The 26,192-nt window shown below is 41.2% G+C and overlaps 2 protein-coding genes across 13 annotated transcripts in view; one reads left to right on the plus strand and one right to left on the minus strand.

The window, feature by feature from the left end:
• Positions 1 to 660: 660 nt before the first annotated feature.
• Positions 661 to 19,047, minus strand: LOC119893357 (ELKS/Rab6-interacting/CAST family member 1-like). 12 transcript variants are annotated; one of them, XM_038705456.1, is made up of 22 exons: positions 18,854 to 19,046; positions 17,366 to 17,447; positions 16,663 to 17,232; positions 16,335 to 16,523; positions 13,378 to 13,669; positions 12,451 to 12,578; positions 12,234 to 12,311; positions 11,989 to 12,144; positions 11,688 to 11,855; positions 11,284 to 11,451; positions 11,015 to 11,152; positions 10,737 to 10,877; positions 10,351 to 10,491; positions 9,959 to 10,152; positions 9,330 to 9,341; positions 8,133 to 8,277; positions 7,876 to 8,007; positions 6,892 to 7,052; positions 6,551 to 6,698; positions 5,821 to 5,916; positions 4,551 to 4,739; positions 661 to 3,369 (listed from the first exon to the last, which is right to left on the minus strand). In XM_038705456.1, exons 3-22 carry the CDS (start codon positions 17,206 to 17,208, stop codon positions 3,232 to 3,234), a joined length of 3,360 nt encoding a protein of 1,119 aa, XP_038561384.1. In that variant the 5' UTR covers positions 17,209 to 17,232; positions 17,366 to 17,447; positions 18,854 to 19,046; the 3' UTR covers positions 661 to 3,231. The 12 variants fall into 12 exon arrangements, with proteins under 12 accessions (XP_038561384.1, XP_038561391.1, XP_038561385.1 ...); XM_038705463.1 differs by having other exon boundaries at positions 4,551 to 4,736; positions 8,142 to 8,277; positions 12,234 to 12,308; positions 16,663 to 17,447; XM_038705457.1 differs by having other exon boundaries at positions 12,234 to 12,308; positions 16,663 to 17,447.
• Positions 19,048 to 20,502: 1,455 nt separating this feature from the next.
• The window catches only part of LOC119893356 (serine/threonine-protein kinase WNK1-like), a 34,544-nt gene continuing 28,854 nt past the window's right edge, over positions 20,503 to 26,192 (plus strand). The window contains 2 exon segments of the mRNA XM_038705455.1: positions 20,503 to 20,735; positions 22,413 to 23,663. Coding sequence (XP_038561383.1) covers positions 22,869 to 23,663 — 795 coding nt within the window. The 5' untranslated portion in view covers positions 20,503 to 20,735; positions 22,413 to 22,868.

Raw genomic sequence — 26,192 nt, forward strand, 5'->3', positions numbered from 1 at the left:
TACTTTCAGGGCTCTAACTATAATACTGATAGTATGATAGTTAAAGACATGTTGGGCCCTATATGCTCACTTTTCTAAGGTCAACAATCCTGCAGTAATCGTTTGAGGAAACAACCCACAACTCATTGCATTAAACATTTTTGGAATGATATACAAAGAATGGCAAGACAGCAAGCACAGATTTTAGTTGTCCTATGATGATGCCCCATTTTCAAGTTTTCATCCTGAAACTGAAAGTTTGCATTGTTGACCTTGGAAACAGCAGTTGAAAACACATCAACACAGGGTCCATGAAGTAGCTTTTCTTTGGCATTTTAGTGCTCAGAAATCAAACGGCTACAAATCTATGAAAGCTGGACAAACTATCTGCTTAGAAAGATTGCGTGATACGATTGAAAGGTCCAGAAGAGCTCCAGGGGTGTAGCCTGACACTGGCCTCTGATTGGAGAAATTTCTTGGGAGTTAAATAATAAATGAACATTGACAATGTGAACAATTAATGTCAAATTTAATTAACACAATTACCTTTAATCAAATCCATAACTTCTGCTAATGTGAAATCAGTCTTGCTTGTCTTCAAACTGGTTTAAAAACTGGTGGTGAACATTGTTTATCTCTGTGGCTCATTTGACAGAAGGGGGGGGGAAGAAATCAAGAAAGGAAGGCTTATAATTTATTTATTTACATACATACAAAATCCAAATAACTCACAAACATGTCTGTTTTGCTTTCTTTTTACACAGTTTGATTCTTAACACAAACAGACAGAAGGCAGTACATTTCTTATACAAATGCAAAAGAAAAATAAGGACAAATACCGTGAATTTGACAGAAACCCCTTAATCAGCTCTGTGTTCCCTCAATAAAGAGTTGAGAAAAGGAGATGACGAGACATTACAGCAATGGCTGACACACAGGCCAATGTATGGGGATTAAAACACTGAACTAAAAATGCTGCTTTCTCTGAACTGAGTGGTGGAAGGTGAGAGGTTAAAGGGGGATGGAGGGAAACTAATCTCCACTGCAAGAGGCTTGACAGACAAGAAGTACAAAAACAATGATGAGCCATGATGGCTGGAGACCTATTTTTAATCTATCAGGTGCAGTTCTGCCTGTGACGTCAACCAACAAAAACCATTGACAGAACAAGTTGAGAAGAAAAAAACAACACTGGAATCTCAGCATAATACATTTACACTACCGTATGGTGAAAATATGAAGAAAAAAAAAGACGATTAGAAATAAATGCCAGAAAAGTACTCTCCCATCACACAGTCACGGTTTGAAAACATTTGTAGTTCACACATTATTTTGACACAAAAGGTTTTTTTTGACACTTCTTTTCCTCAGTTTCTGCTGAGGACACTAACTTGACGGTCATTTTGTTCAGAGCAGATTGCTCTTCAAGATTCTGTGCAAACATTCAATGCATATCCATACAGTAAACATTTTATATATATATATATATCTCTATAGAACATGACTTTCCGCAAGTTATGGCAGTAGTCACACACACACACACACACACACACACACTTTGTCCTGAAGACAAAATTAGACACAAGACAACTGCACTGCTTTTAACTTTTCAGATTTTTTTTTTTAAAGAACGCACAACACCTTCCACTTAATTACCTTTATTCAGTCACTGTACGTGTTAAATATCACGTTATTTACAAACTGATCTATAAAGTCAAAAATCTGCTGAAAAGTGACTTTAATTTCCTGTAAATGTAGATGCACTTAGTAATTAAAAACCTCAGCCCTGAAGATTTGAAAAAATACAATAAAAAGGAGGCATCACTTGCATTTGTAAGTGATCAGAAAAATACAAGAAAAAAGGGGGCGTTGCTTGTAATTCATCTGTGATTCAGTCCACAAACTAAAGGATCAGGTGGGCTTTACGTAACATCTACAGAAACTTTGGATGAGACTGAATGATCAGTGGATCAGATCAAAGTTCTTACATCATGCCTTAGCACCAGTATCGCAGAGGAATAAATATCCCTGCATTAGGTCCAGTACTGATCTCTGTGCATGCTCCAAGGCCACTAGAACGTTCTCAAAAGAAACATTGCATACCTCATAAACAAGTGGACGTTGTGTGCAAAACCATCTAAAAATGAATACGTCACCAAGGATAAAAACTTTTTTTGTTTCCTCTCTCTCTCACACACTGGTATTTGAGAACGTAGTATAACTAAAAGCTGACCTTTGATCCGTGTCAAAGGTCGGTCCTTGATCCCCCTCTCGTGCCAGTGACCCAGCCACAGATTACACAGTAAAAACGTACCAACAACTTAATCCCGGCTACAACGACAGATCCACAGCTGCAAGCTGGGAGGAAACATTTGGAGAACATGCTGCATTTATTTGGTTAAAAAGTAGCCTTTCCCAGGTGTTCAGATGACCGGCCACAGGTTGCTGTATTTCTGTTGAACTAGGGAACAATGAGTAAAAATACAAAACAAGCATCTACATGGCTCCATGATTTACCCACTGAACTCCGCTCCTCCCTGCTCCCCTCTAGATGTAGCAGCTCCCCAGTTCTTTAAGAAAATAAGTGCTTTCCTGCCCCATATCAAGAATAATTTTACCCATTTTAACTTGAATGATTTGCGAGAGGAAAAAGACTGAGACAGGCGTGGGTGAGGTAACTGTGCTTAATCTAGCAGTTCCTGCTGTGAATGAAGTCGTCTAGGGAGGAAGGTTGGCAGTAAACTCAAAGACTTTGTGCGCAAGTTTGTTTCTTTCACCTGATATCCTTTCTCTCCCAGAGCACCTGTCCCAGACTTACAGGTGTGCAATGATAGTGTGTACTACAAGTGAAAATCAAATACTGTAAGTTCACAAATGCTAAATGTGGAGCTTTTAACTTTTCACAAAACCTCCAGCACGCTGCTGCCTGCCTGCTATGTGATTACCTCAGTTTGTAGTGAGCCACAAGTGCCATTTTTGATAACACTTCGATAGACTTTGTGAACATCCCTAATTCTATTTTGCAGGCCTGACATTAGAGAGACACGAGACAGGAAAGCACTTAACAGTCCTGTACGTTTGTTCCAGGGTGGACGAAGGGAGCGAAGAAGAGAAGCTCAATGGGGTGAGATGATGCCCCAGCTGCGTCTCATCCTTTGTGAGCCGCGTAGAGTGGAGGTAGGGGCGCCTGGACTCGGCTACAGGTTATGTGAAGACCAGGGGCCAGCCGGGTTGTGTCTGAGGTCAGAGTTGTCAGCACGACTCCTCCAGGGCATTGACAACCTGCTCCAGGATATCGGGGCAGTAGTCTGCAATCTGCTGCAGAACAGAGTTGGCGTACTCCTGCAACTCTCCGCTCTCCTTCTCACACACCTCCAGCTCACGCTCCAACTGAACGGAAAAAGCAAGAATTAGTTCCTTTTAACAGAGTTTCAATCCAGCAAAATCAGTATTCTGCATGTTTCAAAAAATAAAATACATATTTAGGAATGTTTGAAGTTAATAAATGGCTTCTTGAACATTGCACGTAGCTAAACTGATAACACCAGTGGGATTTCCTAATGTAAATAAAAACCATCCATTTATTAGTGACAGATTGGCAATCTGCATTTTGAGATAATCACACTCATAAGGCTGATAAACAAAAACTGTCTGGACACATCCACTCTGTTCTCTAAATATCGGCATCGGCCATTGAAAACCCATATGGGTCGACCACTACCATTTATTGTTCTCCCTTAAATCCACTGTCACTGATACAACTATAAACAAAAGGGATTCACCATGCTTAAACACATGATTGGAGAAAAAGCGCAGATATTGACAATTTGAAAATGATTTGGATAGTGGGCTGCTTTCCTGTATAAACTACACTAAGCACTGGCCGATACTGAGAGCTGTTCTGTATGTGGGCTATAATACCTTTCCTAAATGGATTATGTTAATAATATGTTAAACAATTGCACATCAATAAATATTTGCTGCTGGAAGGTGCAACTATTTGGGGCTTGTATTACTGCGCTGAAATTCTATTTTTTTATCTAATATTTTCTCTCTGTGCTTAATTTCAGTTGCCCTTGAATTGATTAAATTAAATCAATAATAAATTGTGTTTTTTAATGTTCTAATTAATTTCTTCACCTCTGTGTTTAAAAGGTGCTTCACAAATAATCTTGCCTTGCTTAAAAAAAAACAAAAACAAAAAACAGGCCTATGCATTTCAATTAAGAAGTTAACAGAACAGAAAATTTTTCTCACACATCTATAACGTGAGACAGGTGTGCCAGAGGGGGACGAGAAGGTCAAAAGTTGCAAAGAAACTCCCGCACACTGTCTCACTTGCAAAAATAAATTTATAAGCTAATGTTGTGGTACGTCCATTTGGTACCCAATTTATTTTTGCAAGTCAGAGTGTGCGGGAGTTTCTTTGCACATTAAGAAGTTAACCAAATGCTTATTTTTTCCATCACTGAATGTTTATTATTATATTATAATTTATTTATACCAATATACCTGGAATTTATATGCTCAAAAATATTTTCTTTATTTTATTATATTAGTTCCTCCACTACCTGTTCGACAGTCATCTTCTGGAGTTCCTCCTCCCAGTCTTCGGGGTCAACATTGTGATAGTGAGAGGGCGGCGTGAGCTGGCTGAGGATGCTGGGGTCCCGGTCATGGCAGAGGTCTGTCAGGTGGGCGATGTAGAGCTTGAGCTTACTGCGGTTCTGGGACAGGGCTAGAAGAGGGGGTATCATCTGCTGGGTGGGGAGAGATTGCGAGGCAGTGTGGGGAAAAGAAAAAGAAGAGAAAGAAGGGTGAGGGATACATATTATTAGAGGGAAAGGAGAAAAAAAAAAAACCACACACACACACACACACACACACACACACACACACACACATTTAAGTAGTAAGAGTTATGCTCCCGTTTTAATAGTTGAACATTTCAAGATCCCACTTGCATGAAAAAAATTTAAAAAGTTGCTTTTTCCCTCCCATGAGAGAAAAACAAAACATTATCTGCATGCATGCTTATAAACCTATCAACATCTCTCATCATTAAGAGTATCTATGGATTTTTATTCACTTATGTGCAACTACACAGTGTCTTACTCAACCACAGATTACAAAAACGAACGTTTGTGTGGGTCAAAGTGTCAGAAGCTAATCATAAGCATCCGATCAGTGGCATGCAAAGCTAAGGTGCTTTTGTTTGAGGCGATGAGACTCAGCCAGGATCAAAATCGTCTCATCCTCTTAGCTTGTGCATGCAAAGACACACACACACAAACACCATTGATCCCCATCCCAGAAACCACAGCAATAAATGAACAGTGTCAAAGCACAGGATGAGTTGTAAGATCTGCTCTCACAGAAAGACCAAGCAACGATGACAATGACCATCAACATTAAGGAAAGAGGAATACGCATATGACAAAAAGAAAACCACAATGACTGGAGGACGGGTAAACATGCCACAGAGCAACGATGAAGGAAGGAGCGACAGGTCTGGATCTTCACACGAGCTCACCCTTCTGAACAAAATGGCTGAGAGAGGGAGGGGGCAAAATGTTGGCTACGCCCAAATACCCTCCTCGTCATCCTGTTAGCCACAATGTAAGCCGATCGCAGCATTAGAAAGGAATATTTGGTTAGTGCATATTCAGTTAGAAAAGTTAAAGACAGACGAAAACTTCCATTTCAAAATGGTGGGTTCCTTTAGATAGTAGGCATCAGTTCAGCCTTCTTTACAACATTACCTTGTTAACCAGTCAGTTGCAGAAATGTTAGAGAAGCTGTTGAGGATCACATTGAAACATGACTAATATTGAAAGCTACCTGATCTGGAGAGGGTTTGTGATTTGTTTGGTCAGGGGCAGTCCTCAGATGGTCATCCTCGTAATTGTCTGCCATCAGTTTCATTCTGTTCTGAGTCTGTAAATCAAAGATGGTAAGAATTAAAAACACTTGAGCGGGCTAGCGGTAAATGTGTATTGTTATACTGCAGAGAATAATGCAGTTGAATGACATCACTTCTGACAAATTATATCCCACTATCCCTTAAACAGCAGTCACATTCTGAAATCTACAGCATAACCAAACGTGTTTTTCTGGTTGTTTCATTAATAAAAATTACACCAAAAACAACGTGTTACTGGCTAACACAACCATGTACAGTGGGAAGAACAAGTATTTGATACACTGCTGATTTTGCAAGTTTTCCTGCTTACAAAGCATGTAGAGGTCTGTTTTTATCAACTGTGAGAGACAGAATCTAAAACAAAAATCCAGAAAATCACATTGTATTATTTTTAAATAATTAATTAGCATTTTATTGCATGACAATAAAATGTAAAATGGGACTTACTTATATACTTTTTTATTTTTACAGAATTTTTATATTTTTATTGTTATTTTATTATGTATTAACACAAACAACTTTTGCTGTTTTATTTCCTTATCTAATGAAATGTATGAAATTAATTGTCCTTTGGCAATTTTGTTGCTATACATTCATGCTATACATCATGTATTCCCTGCCATGGATACCAGCAGCCCCCTTGCCCACCTGCTGTTTGAGCTGTTGCACCAATCTGTCCTTCTCACGCTTCAGCAGAGCCACCTCATCCTGGGTCTTCTTCTTCTTAGAGGAGGACAACTCCAGTAGGGCAATGTTAGCGTCCTTCTCACTGATAGCAGCCAACAGCGCCTCCTGCCTGTTAGGTTGGGATGAAACAACATGGCATTTAACCACACAGGTAAATAGCTCAATTATCATTTATAATTCATTGTGCAAAATCATCCTGCCAGCTGCGGAAGGCCAGACTTGGATGACATTTCACAATATGAAGGAAGCAATAAATACTCCACAGTCTCCTCCACCCTGTGGAGTGTGCACATGTGTCTTACTTCATCTCCAGCACCTCCTCCAGGTGTTTCCTGCGCTCAGCTCGCAGGGTTGAGAGGTGTGCCTCTTTCTCACCCAGAGACTGCTGGGTGGAGGCCAGCTTGGCCCTCATGGACTCCAGCTCCTGCTTCACCTTCTCCATGGCCCCAAGCAGCTCCTCCATCTGGGAACACACACACAGACATAAGAACATTTATGAATAGAGTAAAACAGATTACCTAAATCCGTCAGTGAAAGCACAGGACTTTTGCTCTAATAAGAGACAGGGGCAGCAGAATTCATGTGGGCTTTCGGGAATATCTAGGGTTCAACTGTAACACAGGTACCATCAAACTACAGCACTAAATTTCATTTACCCGTTATTTATTTAAAAGGGCACAAGAGCACCAAGGTTAATTACAATTGACTGACCATTTGGGGGTTTATTCACCCTTTTATTAAATTTTTTTGGCTATGAGCCAACCATTTAATCAACATTGCTTTGTTTTATTAGCAAACAGCAGGTAAACAAAATAACATAAAAATACATGGGCTGGAAACAGCAACACCTTACAAAATAACGCAATCCAACAACATCAAACATTGATGTCCCCAAAAATGATCAAACTTCACAACGAATTTATTGCAGGACTGTCGTATGGGATTGCATGGAGTGTAGAGGTGTTGCTGTTATTGCGTCCACCCCTTAAGTTCTCACTGATGGAGGTCACACATACTGGGCTCATACCTTAGACCACTTAAAGTGGGCGAGGTTGGACTCATGCATTGGTTTGAGTGAGTGCTTCTGAGAGGCAGAGTGTACCAGAGAAAAAACAGGAGAAAAACAACAAGCAAAGATAAAAGAACTGAGAAAGAGACTGAGGCCAGAGGAGAGGAAGGAGGTGAAGAATGGATGAGAAACACCACAATGGCAGCAAAAATGAGTGATCCTGTGTCTTGATTAATGTTGTGAGTGTGCTTTTTTTGGGGGGGTGGGGGGGGTGTACCTGTTTCTCCTGGAGTGACCTGGCAGCCTCCTCCTGCGCCAATACCATCTCTCGCTCAGCAGTAATCTGAACGCTCTCTCTCAGGGCCTCCTCCAGCTCCTCTATGCGCTCCGACTTTTGACGCAGGGAGTCCTTTAGAACAGGAGTAGGAAGAGCTCAAATGCATGGTTTGTTGGAAACTGATCTAGTAAGCCACTGCTAGCAAATGTGAACTCAGCTCTTATGCAAGGTTCATACATTCCAAGCGAACCGCGCACCTGCCTCACCTTCACCTGCTGGGAGTTCTCGGACATGTTGTCCTCCCTCTTCCTGGCCTCCTCCATGAGTCGAGCATTCCTGCTCTTCTCCACCTGCTCTTTGTGCTTCAGAGACGCTACCTTCTTCGACTGGTCCTTCATCTGCCTACAGGGGCACCATGGGATATGTGGGAGAAGTTACATGTTATGTATAAGTTGTATATGTAATGTGTCATTCCATTTGACAAGAAATGGTTAATTGGGGGACAAGTGCAAATATGTATGTATGTATGTAAGTGCAAAACAACTCTGCACCAAATAAATTTGGGTCCGATTTCAGTTTCATTATAACCGAGCACAGCAAGCATATTCCAATATAACACTGCATTTTCACACATTAAGCTTACATGTGTATGACGCAGTTTTATACAAATATAAATATGCCCTCTAGTAGACACTTCAGGTCAATCAAATCACGAACAAACAGACTTAAAAACAGCTTCTACCCCAGAGCCATACGAGAACTGAATGCTGCCAACACTGATACTGACTGTTTGGGAACAGTTGTACTACCTGTACATAGGGCCACTGCAATTCAGCAAATGTGCAATATCTTGGCTGCTAACAATAAGTACTGTATCGTTTTGTAACTTTTTTTTAGCTCAAAGTTTTTAGATTTTTAATTTTGTTTGTTTTATTTGTTATGTGAGGCAGCACGGTAAGGATGGCACTCAATTTTGTTGTACAACTCCAATAAAGGAATTTGAATCAGAATATTGCTGCATCGATGATCATCCATGTGGAATGTTTTTAAGTCAGTTTTACCTGTAGCCAATTGATCACTGTTCTTAAGCAAATAGTGTCAGGCAGCAACTAACAGGCATTTTCACATCAAATGTGGACACAAAGAGTTACCATTTTTAAACACAGAAATGGCAGTTACAACCATAGCTTTACAGACGTGCTTTGGTAAGATTGTGACAGCTCTGCAATCAATCTCAGATTTGACTCGGGGGAGATAAGACAGAACAATAAGGCGAGTGAGAAAAGATGAACATGAACAGAAAGAAGTATGAGGAAAGACGAGGAGTTCAATATGTCAGGACGAGGCAATTGCTTGAGGCACCGTACGCTATGGAGAGTTAAGAGGTGGAGAGAAACATGGGAGAGAAATGTGAGAAGAGGTCAGGGGAGAGAGGAAAAAGACCAAATACTAACCTGGAGGCGAAACTGGTGGGTTGAGAGATTTCCGGTGTAAAGACAAGAAAGCAGTAAAGAGAAAAACAGACTCAGACCAGGAACATGAGTTAATAATGAAAAAAAAGAGAAAGGAGGAGGAGGGAATCTCATACACATCAACTCTAACATATTGTGGTTCTTGAACTCTGGTGTCACAACGTCACCGCATGACCCCTATATGCCAGCTACTGTGGCCGTACCTACCAACTTTATAACAGGTCTGCTAACAACATTTACCACAGCTTTCAAAGCAATACCTCTAAGATACCAAATGGCAGATGGCCAAATTACACTAAAATCCACCATTTAATGTGCTTGGAGCAACATTCTCCAGAGTGACATGACGTCATTAAAGGAACATTTGCATCAGTCCAAGCTAGAAGGATGAAAACAGATAGCAGTAAATACACTGTAGCTGCCTAACACAAAAACAGGATGTAAAAAACTCAATCATTCAAAAAAATCTATACATTGTGGATATTAAAGACACTAAGTATTCCAGGGCTGGCTGTCAGAAACTACCTGCATGTAAACCTGACAAACATTAGTGACAAGGGCAAAGCGTAAACACATGGTGCAGAGTCGCCAACACGCATGTTTCCACCCACCTCTCCAGCTCACTGATCTTTTTGTCCTTGTCATTCTTCTCATTCTCCATTTCCCGAAGGATCTCCAGCAGGCGGTCCACCTCAGCCTGGGCCTTCCCAGAATCCTCTTTGTGGCGAGCCACTTCCTGCTCAAGGTTCTTAATGCGCTCGGCCAGCTCAGTGTTGGCCTGAGCCTCCAGGGCTGCATTTTGAGCCTGACAAAGCACAGGATGCCATTTAGACAGCAGTAATATTTACTTCCATGTCCGCAGGTGGAGTTTAGATAAGAGAACATTTTTTTTTTTTTAAAAGTGGCAGACTAGGTCAAAATAACATAAAGTAAACATTTTGTAGCGTCACATCAAGTTGAGCCAACACATAAGCTGCCAGATTTCTTTATTTGAAAATCTCACTCTCTTAAGCTGGTTCTCCACTTTGAGGCACTCCTCTCTCTTCTGCTCCAGGGCGATCTCCAGACTCTTGAGTTTGGAGTCTTTTTTCAGCCCTGAGGAGGCCAGGGATGATGCATGCTCCTTCAGGTCCAGCAGGGAGGTCTGCACATATAGATAAAGTATAGATGAACCTGTTGCCACTTATCAAACTAACAGAGCATGAGACTGAGGAGACTGAAAATACATTAGATCTATACAGGCGTGCATGATTCATTGCAAAGTGAGACTAATGGGAAAATAACCTGATGCTGTTTCTGACAGTAATGTTTCACTGTATTAATAGAACCACAGTGAATGAGCGTTTGCCTGTGTTTGTGTGAGCTTGTGTTCCTGCATCCATTTCTCACCTCTCTGTCTGACAGGTCTCCCTGCAGTAAGCTCAGTCTCTCTTTCAACTCTTTCAGTTCCTTCTTGTTACACTCGAGCTCCTCTGTCTTCTCCCTGTCGTCTCGATCTCGCTGCTCCTTTAGACGCTCAATGATGCGCTCCTAGGAGGAGGGAGAGAAAACGATCACACATGCTAACCCCCCGCAAACATAACCAACTAAAACATATACGTCGCCCCAAATGAACATGCAAAAATAGATACAATCAAGTAACTTTGTATGTGCAGAAGTAAATAAACCTTTTCTGCAAGAGACTCCTCCAGTGTGGTGAGAGCAGTGTCAGTGTTGGAAGTGTCTGCCTGCAAAGACTTTACTCTCTCCTTCAGGCTGCTCATCTGCTTCTCCTTGTCCCTCAGCTGCTCCTGCAGGTTCTCAATCTGGAGAGCAAACAAAAGCAACCATCAGTCAAAATGAGCCAACCAACCACAGGAGGCACATTATAACACGAGAAGTGCATTTTTGTGGTCATTTCAGACAACAGCTTCAAACAGCTCTTAGTCCAAATCACCTTCTTCTGCAGCACATTAACTTTGCGCTCCTTAACCTCCAGCATGTCCTTGAGGTCGTGGATCTCCCCGTTGAGTGTGCCCTTCTCTTCTGACATTTCTTGTATCTGCTTGCTCTTCTTATTCAGAGTTGCCTCCTTCTCTTCCAAGCGCAGGCGCAATGCATCCACCTGGCCAGGAAAAAGATAGACATCTTGCCACCAGCACTGTGCCATGCTCACAAGTTTAAAATAAAGTGAAAGAAGCAAAGAAAACAACAAAGCTTCCTCAACATATGGTGCTTCTGTTTGTAGCACTATCAGTCTGAAGTAGGGGGAACAAGTCCCTCCCTTCACTACCTAACATATGTACCCTTAAAGTGCCCTTGCTGGTGAACATTGAGTATAAAGATATGTATCTGTTGCACCTCTGTCTGTAAGATGGCAGCTCGCTGCTCCTTAGCAGTGAGGGACTCCTTGAGGACTTCAATGTGCTGCTTGCTGTCTGAGAACTGATTAGTGAGCGTTTCCAGTTTGGTCTGCAAACCAAGCAGCTCAGTGTCCTTCCTGGAGAGGTCTTGCTTCACCTGCTCCATCTGAAAAGGATGAGACAAAGGGGAAAAGAAAGAGGGAGGGATGGACAGTAAACTTAGCAAATTAAAGCTTCTAGTAAATTCAACATTGACATCTGCCGAGGAAAACTAAACTCCATATCATGTTGTCCCACACCTTGTTCTTCATGAACTTGGTGTGGCTGCGGTAGACCTCCATCTGCTTCATCTCCTCCTGACGCTCCTCGCAGCTAAGAAGTCCATTGGATTTCAGCATCAGCAGCTCCTCCTCCATGTCTCTCAGGCTCCGGTCCATTGAATTGATTTTTGCATCCTGCGGGTTGATGAAGATGATTTATTCATGTAGCATTTGCACATGTGTGACCAAACACACTCAACATACTTCTTTATTTAAATCCTCACCTTCATGTCGATAACAGTCTGTAGAGCCTTTGTTTTGGTGGACTCAGGGGTCCCCTCGTAGCGGCGGTGCAGTTCCTGCTGGGCCAGATGATGTTGCATGTATGTATGTATAAAATATTTATGTGCAGTTTCATATCAAAATTCAAATGTGATAAAACAACATAACTAGGCCAGTGAAAGGTAATGTTATATCGCCTGTGGTTGGCCTGAGCCTTACCTCTCTTAGCGCAGTAATCTCTCTGTCTCTCTGGTCCAGTAAACTCTCAAGGTGATGCCGGTGCATCTCTGCATCAGCCAGTCTTCTGGTCCGCTCCTGGTCCTCCTCTGATGCCTTGGCAGACGGCCCTAAGACAGAATACAGAACAACTTTGTTATCATTATGAAGAAGGTAGAAAGACATTGATGTAGTCAAAAGTCAACCTGAGCATCATCAGCCATGTCGTTTATGCACAGACACAGGAGCAGAGACTTTGTTTTATGCTTAAGACAAAAGCTCATCTGTTCAGCAGGGATATTTATAAGCATTCACAACTCTACACCCAACATGAAACATAAATAACCAAATAGCTAACACCAATTAACTTTTATTTAAGTTATCAAAAGTTTTAGTTTCCTGGTTTGTCAAATATAATATCTCTGATATTATGTGCCTCCTTGACCACAACATGAAATTATTTTGGGAGACACCTATGCAAAAGGTCTTTGCATGAAGCCTTTGGTTATCCCTAGCCTCAGAAGCATACTTTGGTTTAAAGCAAGCATCGTGGTTTGTTTATGGAGCAAACGAACCCATACTTGGCCAAAGGGACAGAGAACTCGGGTGAAGCTCAGGGGGGAACAAGCAAGCGGTAACATTACAGCTTTTAGCGATAGCCTGAGACCAAAACCCAAAAGGTCTGTGGGAGAAACATATTGACTTAGTATTTCAAATAGATAGCTGGTTTTCTTAGGGACAGAAACACAGTTTTGTTAAAGAACCTGTTGGCCAATAGAAGAACTGCTCTGTAGCACAGTCTTGCATTGGCTTCAACATTCAGCCAATACGTTCACCACATGTAAGCAGTCAAGTCTCCACTGATACTTCATAAAGGATAAATTAGTTGTAAGCTTGGTGCCGTGCTATTCTACTGAAGCCCATACCTACCTTTGCTTTGCAGCATCTCCAGAAGTTTCTTGATGGACTCGTCCCTGGCCCCTAGAGTTTGCTTCTGTGTGTCAATCCTCAGCTCCATCTCCTCCAGGGTCTTTCTAAGGAGGAAGAGCTCTTTGGCCTGCCTCTCATGCTCAGCCTGTAGCCGCCGGTAGTTCTCCTCCGTAGGTTCAGACGTCAGGGCCAAGTCTCGCCCTTGGCTGGCGGGGTCTTGCTGGAGCAGCTGGTTCAGGTCCCTCTGAATCCTCAGCTCATCCTGAAGAGCCTGAACAGTCATCTGCAGATGCTACAGACAAATAAGAGGCAAATAATTGTTTTCATCCATTCTTTTTTCAGTTTGTTTGCCTTTACTTTACTTTTTAACAAAATTATTTAAACAGGGGCATATTAAGTGAAGGCAAATTTATTTATTAAATTAATACGGGCGCTGCTTTATGGCATTGGATCATGGCAGAATATTGTGTTACAGACAGTAAAAAAAAAATAAATCACAAAAAATAATCGAATAATGATTGAAAATGCAGCAATGCCCTGACAAATGCACCTCCAACTGCAAGACTTTGTGGACAGTGTTACATTTCATGCCCAGAGAAATACAAGTCGTGAAACACAATCAGCCTAGTATAGGATTGCATTGTTTGTGGCATCTGACGCCACAGTCACTTGGCAAGAGCTGCTGTGAGACAGTAACACAAGGCTTTGTTACTCTCTGGTCTGAACCAGCTGTGAGCATTTTCAGACGACAGAACAAAAGAGAGAAGTCAGTATGCCTTCGTTTTTCTCTGGCCTCCTCCTCCTCCAGCCCCCTCCCTCATCATTCTCTCCTTGTCCCTCCACCAGCACACACTATTCTCCTCCTCACACACTATTCATCTACCTTCGTCTGCCCTCGCCCTATCTCTTCCCTCACCTCTACTCTCACCAACCCTCCCTTTCCATCACACTCTCCACCCCGCGTGACTAAGGCTGACTCACTGCTGTGACCACGCCAATCCACCCTGCAACATACACACCGGCAGATACATGCGCGCACACGCACAGACCCCTTCTCCCTTCCTCAGCCCCCGTATTCTCACTTTCTCTGCCTGGAGAGATAACAGTGAGGCGTTTGAGAGAGCACGGCAAACAGGCGATGTGATGCACAAACTAAGATGATCCAAGTAATAAGTCACAACTCCTAACACAGTGCACACAGAACCAAACCTACTTTTTTGAATCTCCTTCTGTTATTATTAAAACCTGCTCCACCAGCATTAATACTACTGTTGATGAAAAAAAAATCCTATGATCAATATAAAGTTTTTATGTGGCAAGGAAATCTGGCAAGAAATAACTGATGATTATTATTAGTGTCTGACCTTTCTTTAAAATGGGAAAAGGAAGATGACAGCCATTTCACACTATTATAGACTTGGTAATAGCAGTCACTTATTACAAAAAATGAGAGGCATAAAAGCCTTGTAGTGGAGATTTTGGTAAAGCTGTGGCTGGCACAAATAACAACGTAGCAAGCACTACGAAACTCATCCAAAATGACACTTATAAACATACAGACGTATGCACTGTCAGCAGGACCCACATTCAATAAGGGCTTGGAGTTTAACTGAAGCTGTAATTAGCCAAATGCCTGTGTGTGTGTGTGTGTGTGTGTGTGTGTGTGTGTGTGTGTGGTGTCGGTGTGTGTGTGTGTGTGTGTGTGTGTCGGTGTGTCGGTGCTTTCTGTTGCATGTGTGCCAGCATGGGAGGTGGAAGCTCACATATGAAAGCAGACATCTTTAAATTACAGCACCCACTGATTAGTACTGCGCTAGTCGGGCATTACTGGGAATTAGTCCACAGTGTGATCGTGTGACTCAGCAGGAGTGAAAACAGCTAATTATACAGATCTCCCCATCTATTAAGACTCACAGTGAAACAAAGACTTTTTCTCTTAATTAATTCCCAACAAAATAAAGTAGGTTTTAAAAACAGACCATGTGACTATATTTATTCACTTCCTGTTATTAAATACATATGTTGAACATGCGTGTATACGCGTGAGCAGGCGGACACAGACTGCTAAACAAAGAACTGGCGTCAGATTTTTTGCAAAGCCAATGTGTCTATACTTTAGATCCAGAGCCAAGGAAGAGAAAAACAAGCGGAAATGGACACAGAAGTAGTAAAAGGGAATTGAAGCATATAAAAATGCTGGGTTTCCACAGCTAAAATCAAGAAATCAAGCGGTGTGAGAATTTTCACCCCTTGTTTAAAAAACCATGTAAAACCATGTAATTGAACATATTTAAAAGGTCATATACTACATGAAGACGTTCTCAGTCTTGTAAATGTAGTTTCTACCATCTAAACCTAGTCTGCTCTCAGTGCTTGGATTTATGTTGAATGATTTGTTTTCAATCCACGAGAAAGATATGACAAATGTGATGAAAGTGAATTCTGCAGTTTTTGGTATATATTTATCTGGTCATTTCACCTCAATGTACCACATCTGTGTGTCCAAAACACATGATACACCAAAAGAGAACAATAAGTTCAATGTTCTTGAACCAAATGCTAAATCATAAGTGCAACAGCTCCTTTTGGTTCCAGTTGCCATTACCTGTAACTGCATTTGTAAGTTTGTTTCTTATTTTCTGCAGTGGTTAAATTGCTATTCATATACGCAGTTTGAAAATGCGTCCACATTTCCACAATTTTATCTTACTCACCAAATCCAGCAATTTCTAAAACATACAGAAATGCTAATGCGGCCATTAGATTTATGGCCTCTTTCATCTATTATGCATGAGCATATAGCTGCATATAAGAGGATTAACTAGATGTTAGAAAACTGCCTCTAACCTATGCTGAGAGAGGAAAGACAGAGAAACACACTTTTACAAAAGCTGACACACTGGGTGAGAACTGAGTGGAAAAACATCTATTCAAATAAATAAAAAGGGAACATTCACCTGTGCTTCATCTTGAATCACACGGTATTGCTCCTTCCAGACTGTGATCTTAGAAACCTCATCTTTCCTGAGAGCTCGCTCCTTTTTTAATTCTGGGCTCCAGAAGGTCTTGATAGAATTCATGGAGGAACTGAGCTTGCTCTCCTTAACTTCCACTTCTCGCCGCAGCATTTCATTCTCACGCAGAACCTGAGGAAAAAAAAAAAAAAAGTAGCACATAAATGCTGCATTTGTGGTTTGTCGAACAAAGCAAGTCAACATCTTATCGAAAATTCCATTGCCTTTGATAGAGAAAATCTGTAAACTAGGAGAGAAATTAGCAAAATACCTCTTTCAGCTGGGCCTGCAGATCCAGTATGGTGTTGTCTCTGGCCTGCCTTAGAGAATGGGGAACAGTGGAGGCCATGTGGTGGTCCCCAAATGCTAGAGCATCACCTGCCATCATGCCTGCTGGCAGCACAGCATTTGCGGGCACTGTGGTGGAGATGTTGGGGGTGCTGGCAGCAACAACGCCACTGCTGCTGCCCCTTGAACCATATGTCACCCTCTGTCTCCCCATGGTCGTCACTGTCCCACCACTTTTGGGGATGTGGTCACCTGTCATGGCAACCTCATTGTCACTCAGGTACATTGGTCCTGAGGTGGCATACGCAGCGTTGAGGGACTGGATGTTCTCCATGGAAAGCGTCTTGCCTCCTGCTCCTCCAGGACCCCCTCCACTGCCTCCAGTGCTGTTAGTGCGACGGTGTCCCATCCGAGGAGAACGGGGAAGGCGAGGGGAACGGCCAGATCCCTGATTGCCAGTAGTACCTCCATCTCTTCCTCCACTATGGTTGGCATCCCCTCTGCCAACAGAGCGGGCACTACCGTACATCTTCTGCTAAATAGTAGAACGAAGCTGACAGCAAAACTCAAGTTTCAACCTCAAATATCTGTATATATTCTTGCTGATTTTGTGGTTGTGACTTTCAACAATTGTGAGAATATGTGGTGGTGATGATGATGATGATGATTCAACAGGAGACACAAACCTATGATACAATAGGTCTGATACGCCCCACTTTCCTCTTCCAACAGGAGCTACCCACAGTTACAGATTATTATGACGCCAACCTGCAAAGAAAACACAGTCGTTCCCTATAAATTGCATAGCAATAGCATACCTATAGTGTTTTATTAGTCAACAAGATAACTGAATGTATGCAAAATTGACAAAAGTAGTATCAAAAACCAACAGAATCAGCATCATACTCTGGACAGCCAGTATCAATGTATGGTTTTTACCATGCAGTCTATAGGGTCCACGGGGAGGTCATTAAAGCAGGTTATATCCATCTCAAGCAAACAAAATGTGGGATAGTACATTTAATGTTCATTTCACATTTGTCACAGTGACAGTGAGTAAGGATGTCTGTACTTAACTGGATTCCCTTATGCAGTACATACAGTTATGTAACTGTATAAAAGTCATGACTAAGAACAAAAATCTTCTCATACCAGGACCCTCAGAACAAAGTCCTTGCTATTTAACGATTAACTTGAGGACACAGATGTGGAACGGTTTGGGAGCCACTGATTTTAGGTTTATCCTTAACAAAAGGTTCAGTTGTTACACCGTAACGGTATAACTGTTGGTAAGTCATAACCTTTCTGTGCGCCTTGTCGGACAATTTGACCCACAATTCTGGTGTCTAACCAGCAAGAGTTGGACTTCAAGCGGCTTTGTGGTCGGGCAATGTGTCCGACTAGTCTGGTTTGTGCTCTGTTTTTATATTTTCTTTCTAACATTTTCCACAACAGCCATTTAACTGGGCAGTCTGCGTGGCCTTGCTAGCAGCTAACGTTACGTTAACATACCGGCTAACAGTTGAGGCTGACATTTTCTAGCTTTTGACTACGTGTTATCTCTAAATTGTTGTCGTTTGCTTGAGACATGTGTAGACTGGTTTGCAGATTTTATAGTCGGCGGGATAAATCTCGAACCTTTTGAATCTTTTCCCCCTAATGTGCTGACGCTATGGATTAAAACTAGCAAAGGGGGGGGGGGGGGGGGGATTGTCCATGGTGGACATTGTAAAGGAAAAAATCTTCCTGCTTGTAAATGTAATGCACAAAATAAAATAATAAACTGCCATATACATAGCTACATATCTGACGTGAAAGGTTCATTAGATGCGGTGTCAAAATGTGTCACATTAAGCAAGAATTAAAGCATTTTGCACAATCCTAACGACACCGTAACTAACGTTACAGGGTCTGCTTTGGAGACACCCACATCAAACCATATCAATTTTCCTCCACCTCAAACTGAAAGGCTTTTCGTTTTAAACTACGGGTTTCTTCATTCAGAGGTTTGCATACCTAGCTAAAACATCAAATGCAAATACGTTTAACGTTAGCTCCCCGTGACATATGGAGTCTAACGTTAGTCCATCCAATTTATGTGGTCAAGTAAAACCTCAAATTTTCTCTCTCGCTAACACAATAGCCAGTGGTGAAAACCTCTCCAAACAAACTACCTTTCTCGTTGTCCGGTGGAGCTCAAATCGGTGCCATAACTGAATCCTCTGTCAGATGGAAATCGGCTGCAAAAACCGTCATTTTATGTTAATTACTCGATAGATGTCCACACGGTTTTTCCCATCTTTTTCGCCAGCAGTACCAGCGGCTCAGGAGAGCCAGGGCGCCTCAGTGACGTCAAGCCTCCTGTGCGCGTTCACGACAGTCTTCTTCGCCACGGTTGAATTTTAAACGCGCGGTCACGAGCTTAGGTTGGGGAGATAGTAGACAGAAATCAAACCTACCAACCAACACTGTAACAAAAAAAAAGAAAAAAGAAAAACATAGCTTTGAATAAATGTGATGGGATGTGTAAAAGGCCAAACTCTGGAGTGTTTCGAAATTCAGTAAGCGGGCACCGGTGGATGATAGTTTACAACAATTTAAAATATCCTCCTCTGATGTTAACAATGAAATATTAATTCGACTTTGTGAATATACTGTCTTCAGCAGTGAGCTTTTCATTATGTGTGAAATAGTATTAAAAGATACATTATAGCATGTTTAGTCAACAAATACCAGCAGGGGGCAGTGCTTACTTGGAAAACTGTATCTCCAAAATGGTTGCTGCAAACAATAAAATTCCCTACAAAATGTAATAAACAAAATTGATTGATGCATAATAGTATGCCGAGGTAATATATCAGCCTCTTATTATGACAGAATAAAATGTCTATTTTTCCCCCTAGTCATTTTTAGCGTGAAAGAAATTTGATCAAGAACAGCAGACCTCTAGGTTTATTAAGAATTTATCCATATGTTATGATATGTAACAAATATATTATATAAAAAATATTTACCAATTAAAATAAGTTTCCAATTTTAAATTTTTACAACAAACGTGCTGTAAAACAGTAAAAATCGAAGGCACTATTAAAAATCATAAATAAATAGGCCACAATATAATAAAACATGGCAAAGGCAGACTGAATACATTGTTTATTAAAAATCTTATAATTGGTTATTTTTGAGAGTATATCGAATATGTAAAGTCTTGCAGAAGGTAAACAGGTATATTCTTCTGAAAAAAAAGTCATTTGTGAATGAAAACATTCCCATTACAGTATAATTATTTTTGGGCTCTTTACATTCAAAATCAACTGTACTCACATTTTTGGGAAACAGCTTTAACTTATGTTAACAACGTTGTGAAATGACACCTAAAATCTGACCAAAATGTTGCAGTAAGATTACAAAAAATCAAAGAGAAGAGAAAAAGTAATTGATTAGCAACATTAGTGAAGCATCTAACAAAAACACAAGTTGAGTACTGCATGTTATGCAGTATTTATTCAAACATAATAATTATAATATAAGCTATTTTTTATTGTAAAGGACACGTTTTATCCCAACTACTAATTACATTAACATATGAGAGATCTTTCTCTTAATTTCGAGTATGCTTATCATAATAGCATTTAGAAAAACTGATATTTGACACAACCTATAAATGGTTTGTGGTTTAAATTCATATGGACCTTGACTGAGGGTATACATAAATCCATTGTAATAAGAAAATCAGATAAAAAATCGACGTTGCCATGAAGGCGATCCAAAGTGATATGTGTATTATGGTTATGATGTCATTCTTCGCTGGCGCAGGCGCTTTCGAAAAAACCCGTTTCTTCGTCAAGATGTGAGAATGTAGCAACTGCGCTGCTTGTTTGTCAGTAAGCCCACACATCGCAACTTTGATATTCACTAATTGGGTAATTAATCTGCCGGACACTTAGGGATAATGTACGCGTATTTCCATCTATATATATGCGAATAAGGATTAACAGTGTGGGGACAATTTCAACGTTGATGAACCTTCAGTTGTGTTGTGGATCCGATTTCGAGGTAGGTCGATTTATGCCAAACGGTGCCGCTCTACGGTCGCTACTTTGTGAAGAAGGGAGCTATGTTGCTAACTGTTAGCGCAACCGGGCTCACCAACGAGCAGCAGCAGCAGCAGCTAGCGTCATGTTATCAAGTAGAAACAAACGTTATATACAGTGTGTAATGATCGTCGTGTGAATCTAAAGTTAGTACTACTAATAAACGAAGATTTAGTGTTATTAACGCTGCAGATAAGGTTAAATTGAATCGGAACAGCCAGGAGGTGGGTCTAGCTCGTTAGGCCACCAGGAAGACCGCCTAGCTAATGTTGGTTAGCAGTGGCGCTGTCACTAACTGGTAGCTTTCCAACCGGCGTCACACCGGGCGAACGTATCCGGTGGGTTAGCACGGCGTGTAATGACATGGAAACGGTAAAGTTGTGAATATAGAGTAAACGCTTGTGTTAATTACCAACGGGTATAGTTACGTTAAACAACGACAGCACTAGCTAGCTATGTGAAATACATGTGAAGTTATTTTTAAAAAAAAAAGACGTGACGTGGAAATCAGCCATCGTTGGTTGTCGTCTCCCTGGTTAAGGATCAGCTAACTAGCTCTGTGCTAACGTTAGCTGTGCTCGTTAGCGAGCTAACAAAGAGCCGTTGCTCCTCCTTGCTTTGTATGCTCGATGTTGCCATTTCAAATGGTTGTGCTGTCACTTGTAAGACGGTGAAGAAATAGGTACGTAAGACACGGTTTACATTAATTAAAAGACTAATTTGATGAATAAGCACTGCCGTTTCTCTTATTTTTCCGGATGTTCTGCTGCTAACATTGCCAGATTTGGTTCTGACATTGTGGTAGCCTACGCTGGTAATGGATGCCACCATGGCCGGGTATAAATGACTAATAAGATATAAGGTTATCATTGCAAGCCTAAAGTATGGTACCGTTTACTCAGTCATACCAAATTGCACCGGTCTTTTGCATCTACAGTTTAAATGGTTGTAGGTTTATGGCGTTGTGCAGAAGTGATTTCAACAATGGATCTAATATTCGTTATTTAGACTAAATGTACAATGCGGTAACGTTATATGTGGTTTCTTGTTTATACTGGAGACTGAAGAATAATCAGCTGTCAACTGTGCTCTATTAGTTACTTCTAGTATTTAACAAATGTGAGGCATTGAGAGGTTTGTGTCATTCTGAAGGGCTTTGGAGTGCATTTGGGATTTATTTATTTTATACACTTAATATAGTAATTCTTAGTAATCAAATCAGTTGAATGGTATATTGATTGGATGCAGCTGAAAAACAGTAAAATCGCCGATTAGGACCTGCTGTGAAGCCGCTGTGAATGCAAGCATGTGCCCTACATTACATGTCTGTGGGCAAGAGGCAAATCTGATCAGAGTTGGGGAACCTTGAAGACAAATCTCTCCTTTTTATTAATCAAAAGTAAATCACAGAATGAGCTACTGACTCACTGTAGTACACTGAAATGTGCATGGTTGTCAACTTAAGTCTTAAGCTCTAGTTATGCGATGTCTGTCAGCTGTGCTTTTACAGAAAGAAGTGTTATTAAAATTTTATACTGTGAACACTTAAGCTGATGTCGTAAAGGTCTTGTTGGCATTTGACATAATGTTGGTTCTGTATATATGTCAAGCAGTTTTTGTTTTCTTTTTTCTCTTGCAGTGAAACTGGACCTGAGCATATTCAGAGTGTCTGACCATCCTGACATTGCCTACAGTAGGAAGTTCGGTGCCTGTTGTAGGCTGTACATGTTTGTTCCCGATCAGTGATTCCTTATGCCTGATAGAAGCTGCACCCTGTGTCTTACAGGATGGATGGTGTAGACTTAAAGAGACTTGTGTATCAACAACAGCACTCTGTGTTTTGCTGTGGTGTTCAATCTTTTACCATTTACAAGAGAACACCTCCCATCCCACACCTCCAGTCTCTGCACTATATATATAAGGATTGTCTTTGAGCAATAAAGACAGACAGAGATAGTTGTAAGACTTTCTGTCTTTTTTTCTTTTTGAAGCACAGATCAATACTGCTTATATAAGCCTATATGGTGGACATGGAAGTATCCTTATTTTAATTTTTCAGTTATTGTACCCCCTTACTCTTAGTGTGGGTGGTGGGATGTCGGAAAAGCCAGACGACAAAATGGTGAAGTTCCTGGCTCCCCCTCAGAAGAGTGGAAATGGCCCCAGTTCTGGTTCAGATTCGATGATGAGTGAATCCCGGCCAGCAGAAGTGAGACGCCGGCATCACACCATGGAACGTGATCGATGTAACCCTGAACACCGTTTCTTACGCCGCAGTGTCATCAGTGATTCCAATGCTACGGCATTGGCCCTCCCTTTACCCAGTAAGATCCCCATCCCCGCACCTCAACGAGTTCAGCCACGGGAAGCTGTCCATCAGCGGCAACAGGTTTCTGTTGCTGCTCATTTGCCACGGGCTAAATCAAGTTTAGCTCAAAATGAAGAGTCTGTTGATAGTGGAAGAGGAGGAGGTGGAGGAAAAGATATAGAAATAGCCAAGGTAGATGTAGTGCCTTCAGAGCAGGAGCCTGCCTTCGTACAAGATATCTGTGATAGAGAGGCGGTAGCCGCCTGCTCCGCACCAGACTTAGGATTGGAATTGCCAAGTCAAACGGAACCGGAAAGCACCACTGAGGTGAAGGTACACCATGAAGAAGAGGGGGAGGAAGACGATAAGGACTCTGCCAAGGCGCGAGCAGAAGCAGAGCAGAGAGAAGCCGAGAAAAAAGTGCAGGACGACATTGAAGAGGCAGAGACCAAAGCAGTGGGAACATCACCAGATGGGCGTTTCCTGAAGTTTGATATAGAAATTGGACGTGGCTCCTTCAAGACTGTCTACAAGGGCTTGGACACCGAGACCACAGTGGAGGTGGCTTGGTGTGAGCTGCAGGTATGAAACTGTTGTTCTTATTACTTACATTCCTTCACTGCTATTGCTATCAGTTATTAATGTAATTGATCTGTTGCAAGTGTCATCTCATTTTTGCTTTTACCATGCTTAACCATGGGGGAGTAAAGCAATTTTCTTTCAAACTGATACCTGAGCTACAGCCTCTGGCATTTCCCTTCTGAGACACATGGCTAGCATTTCCCTTTTGTTTCACATTGCATTTGTCAGCAAAGCATAACAAAAACTTCCCATTTCCCCATTTTACTTTTTTGGTGCAGCTCAATCCATACTGGTTGGCATGACTGAAAATAAGACTGAATGTCTGAAGTAAAAAGTGTGTACTTCTCCATAAGACATTGGCAAATTACCAGAAGTTATCACGGCTTGTATAATTAATGTTTTTATGACTAAGGGATACCTTTTACTTTAGACATTGGAAATTGCCTTGGACTAGATTCGAGTTAGATGTTGGTCATGATAATGATTTCCCATATTCAGTTTTCACACTAGCATTATATACTATTTCAAATAAATTATGATGACTGTCTTCCTGAGGTATGGAATAACCATACATTAAAAGATGTAACTGAGCAAATTCTGGTCAGCAAAAGCAGAAAATATATATATATATATATATATACACAGTGAGGAAAATAAGTATTTGAACACCCTGCTATTTTGCAAGTTCTCCCACTTAGAAATCATGGAGGGGTCTGAAATTGTCATCGTAGGTGCATGTCCACTGTGAGAGACATAATCTAAAAAAAAAATCCAGAAATCACAATGTATGATTTTTTAACTATTTATTTGTATGATACAGCTGCAAATAAGTATTTGAACACCTGTCTATCAGCTAGAATTCTGACTCTCAAAGACCTGTTAGTCTGCCTTCAAAATGTCCACCTCCACTCCATTTATTATCCTAAATTAGATGCACCTGTTTGAGGTCGTTAGCTGCATAAAGACACCTGTCCACCCCATACAATCAGTAAGAATCCAACTACTAACATGGTCAAGACCAAAGAGCTGTCCAAAGACACTAGAGACAAAATTGTACACCTCCGCAAGGCTGGAAAGGGCTACGGGGAAATTGCCAAGCAGCTTGGTGAAAAAAGGTCCACTGTTGGAGCAATCATTAGAAAATGGAAGAAGCTAAACATGACTGTCAATCTCCCTCGGACTGGGGCTCCATGCAAGATCTCACCTCGTGGGGTCTCAATGATCCTAAGAAAGGTGAGAAATCAGCCCAGAACTACACGGGAGGAGCTGGTCAATGACCTGAAAAGAGCTGGGACCGCCGTTTCCAAGGTTATTGTTGGTAATACACTAAGACGTCATGGTTTGAAATCATGCATGGCACGGAAGGTTCCCCTGCTTAAACCAGCACATGTCAAGGACCGTCTTCAGTTTGCCAATGACCATTTGGATGATCCAGAGGAGTCATGGGAGAAAGTCATGTTGTCAGATGAGATCAAAATAGAACTTTTTGGTTATAATTCCACTAACCGTGTTTGGAGGAAGAAGAATGATGAGTACCATCCCAAAAACACCATCCCTACTGTGAAGCATGGGGGTGGTAGCATCATGCTTTGGGGGTGTTTTTCTGCACATGGGACAGGGCGACTGCACTGTATTAAGGAGAGGATGACCGGGGCCATGTATTGCGAGATTTTGGGGAACAACCTCCTTCCCTCAGTTACAGCATTGAAGATGGGTCGAGGCTGGGTCTTCCAACATGACAATGACCCGAAGCACACAGCCAGGATAACCAAGGAGTGGCTCTGTAAGAAGCATATCAAGGTTCTGGCGTGGCCTAGCCAGTCTCCAGACCTAAACCCAATAGACTCTTTGGAGGGAGCTCGAACTCCGTGTTTCTCAGCGACAGCCCAGAAACCTGACTGATCTAGAGAAGATCTGTGTGGAGGAGTAGGCCAAAATCCCTCCTGCAGTGTGTGCAAACCTGGTGAAAAACTACAGGAAACGTTTGACCTCTGTAATTGCAAACAAAGGCTACTGTACCAAATATTAACATTGATTTTCTCAGGTGTTCAAATACTTATTTGCAGCTATATCATACAAATAAATAGTTAAAAATCATACGTTGTGATTTCTGGATTATTTTTTTTTAGATTCTCTCACAGTGGACATGCACCTACGATGACAATTTCAGACCCCTCCATGATTTCTAAGTGGGGGAACTTGCAAAATAGCAGGGTGTTCAAATACTTATTTTCCTCACTGTATGTATATGTGTGTATATATAATCTAAAATGTCATAAGTCAGGAAAACTCCATTAGTGGAAAATGCCATTGGAGTGATTTATAATAATTTATTTAATAAATATAATACATTTTATTATTAATTATTATAAATTCCAGAGCTACATGTGGCAACAGCAGAAATAATTTACTTGCACTTTAAAAGATTTCTTTGAGCCTTAATATATCTGACTGAATTATTGATCCTGTTTTGTTGTTATATCTAAATACTCTGCTTTTGTTTTAAAGTATCCATCATTTTGCTTTAAC

Source organism: Micropterus salmoides, unplaced genomic scaffold (assembly GCF_014851395.1).
Source record: "Micropterus salmoides isolate LMB-PRFRI ecotype aquatic unplaced genomic scaffold, ASM1485139v1 Ms_hic_scaffold_8, whole genome shotgun sequence".
NCBI lineage: Eukaryota > Metazoa > Chordata > Actinopteri > Centrarchiformes > Centrarchidae > Micropterus > Micropterus salmoides.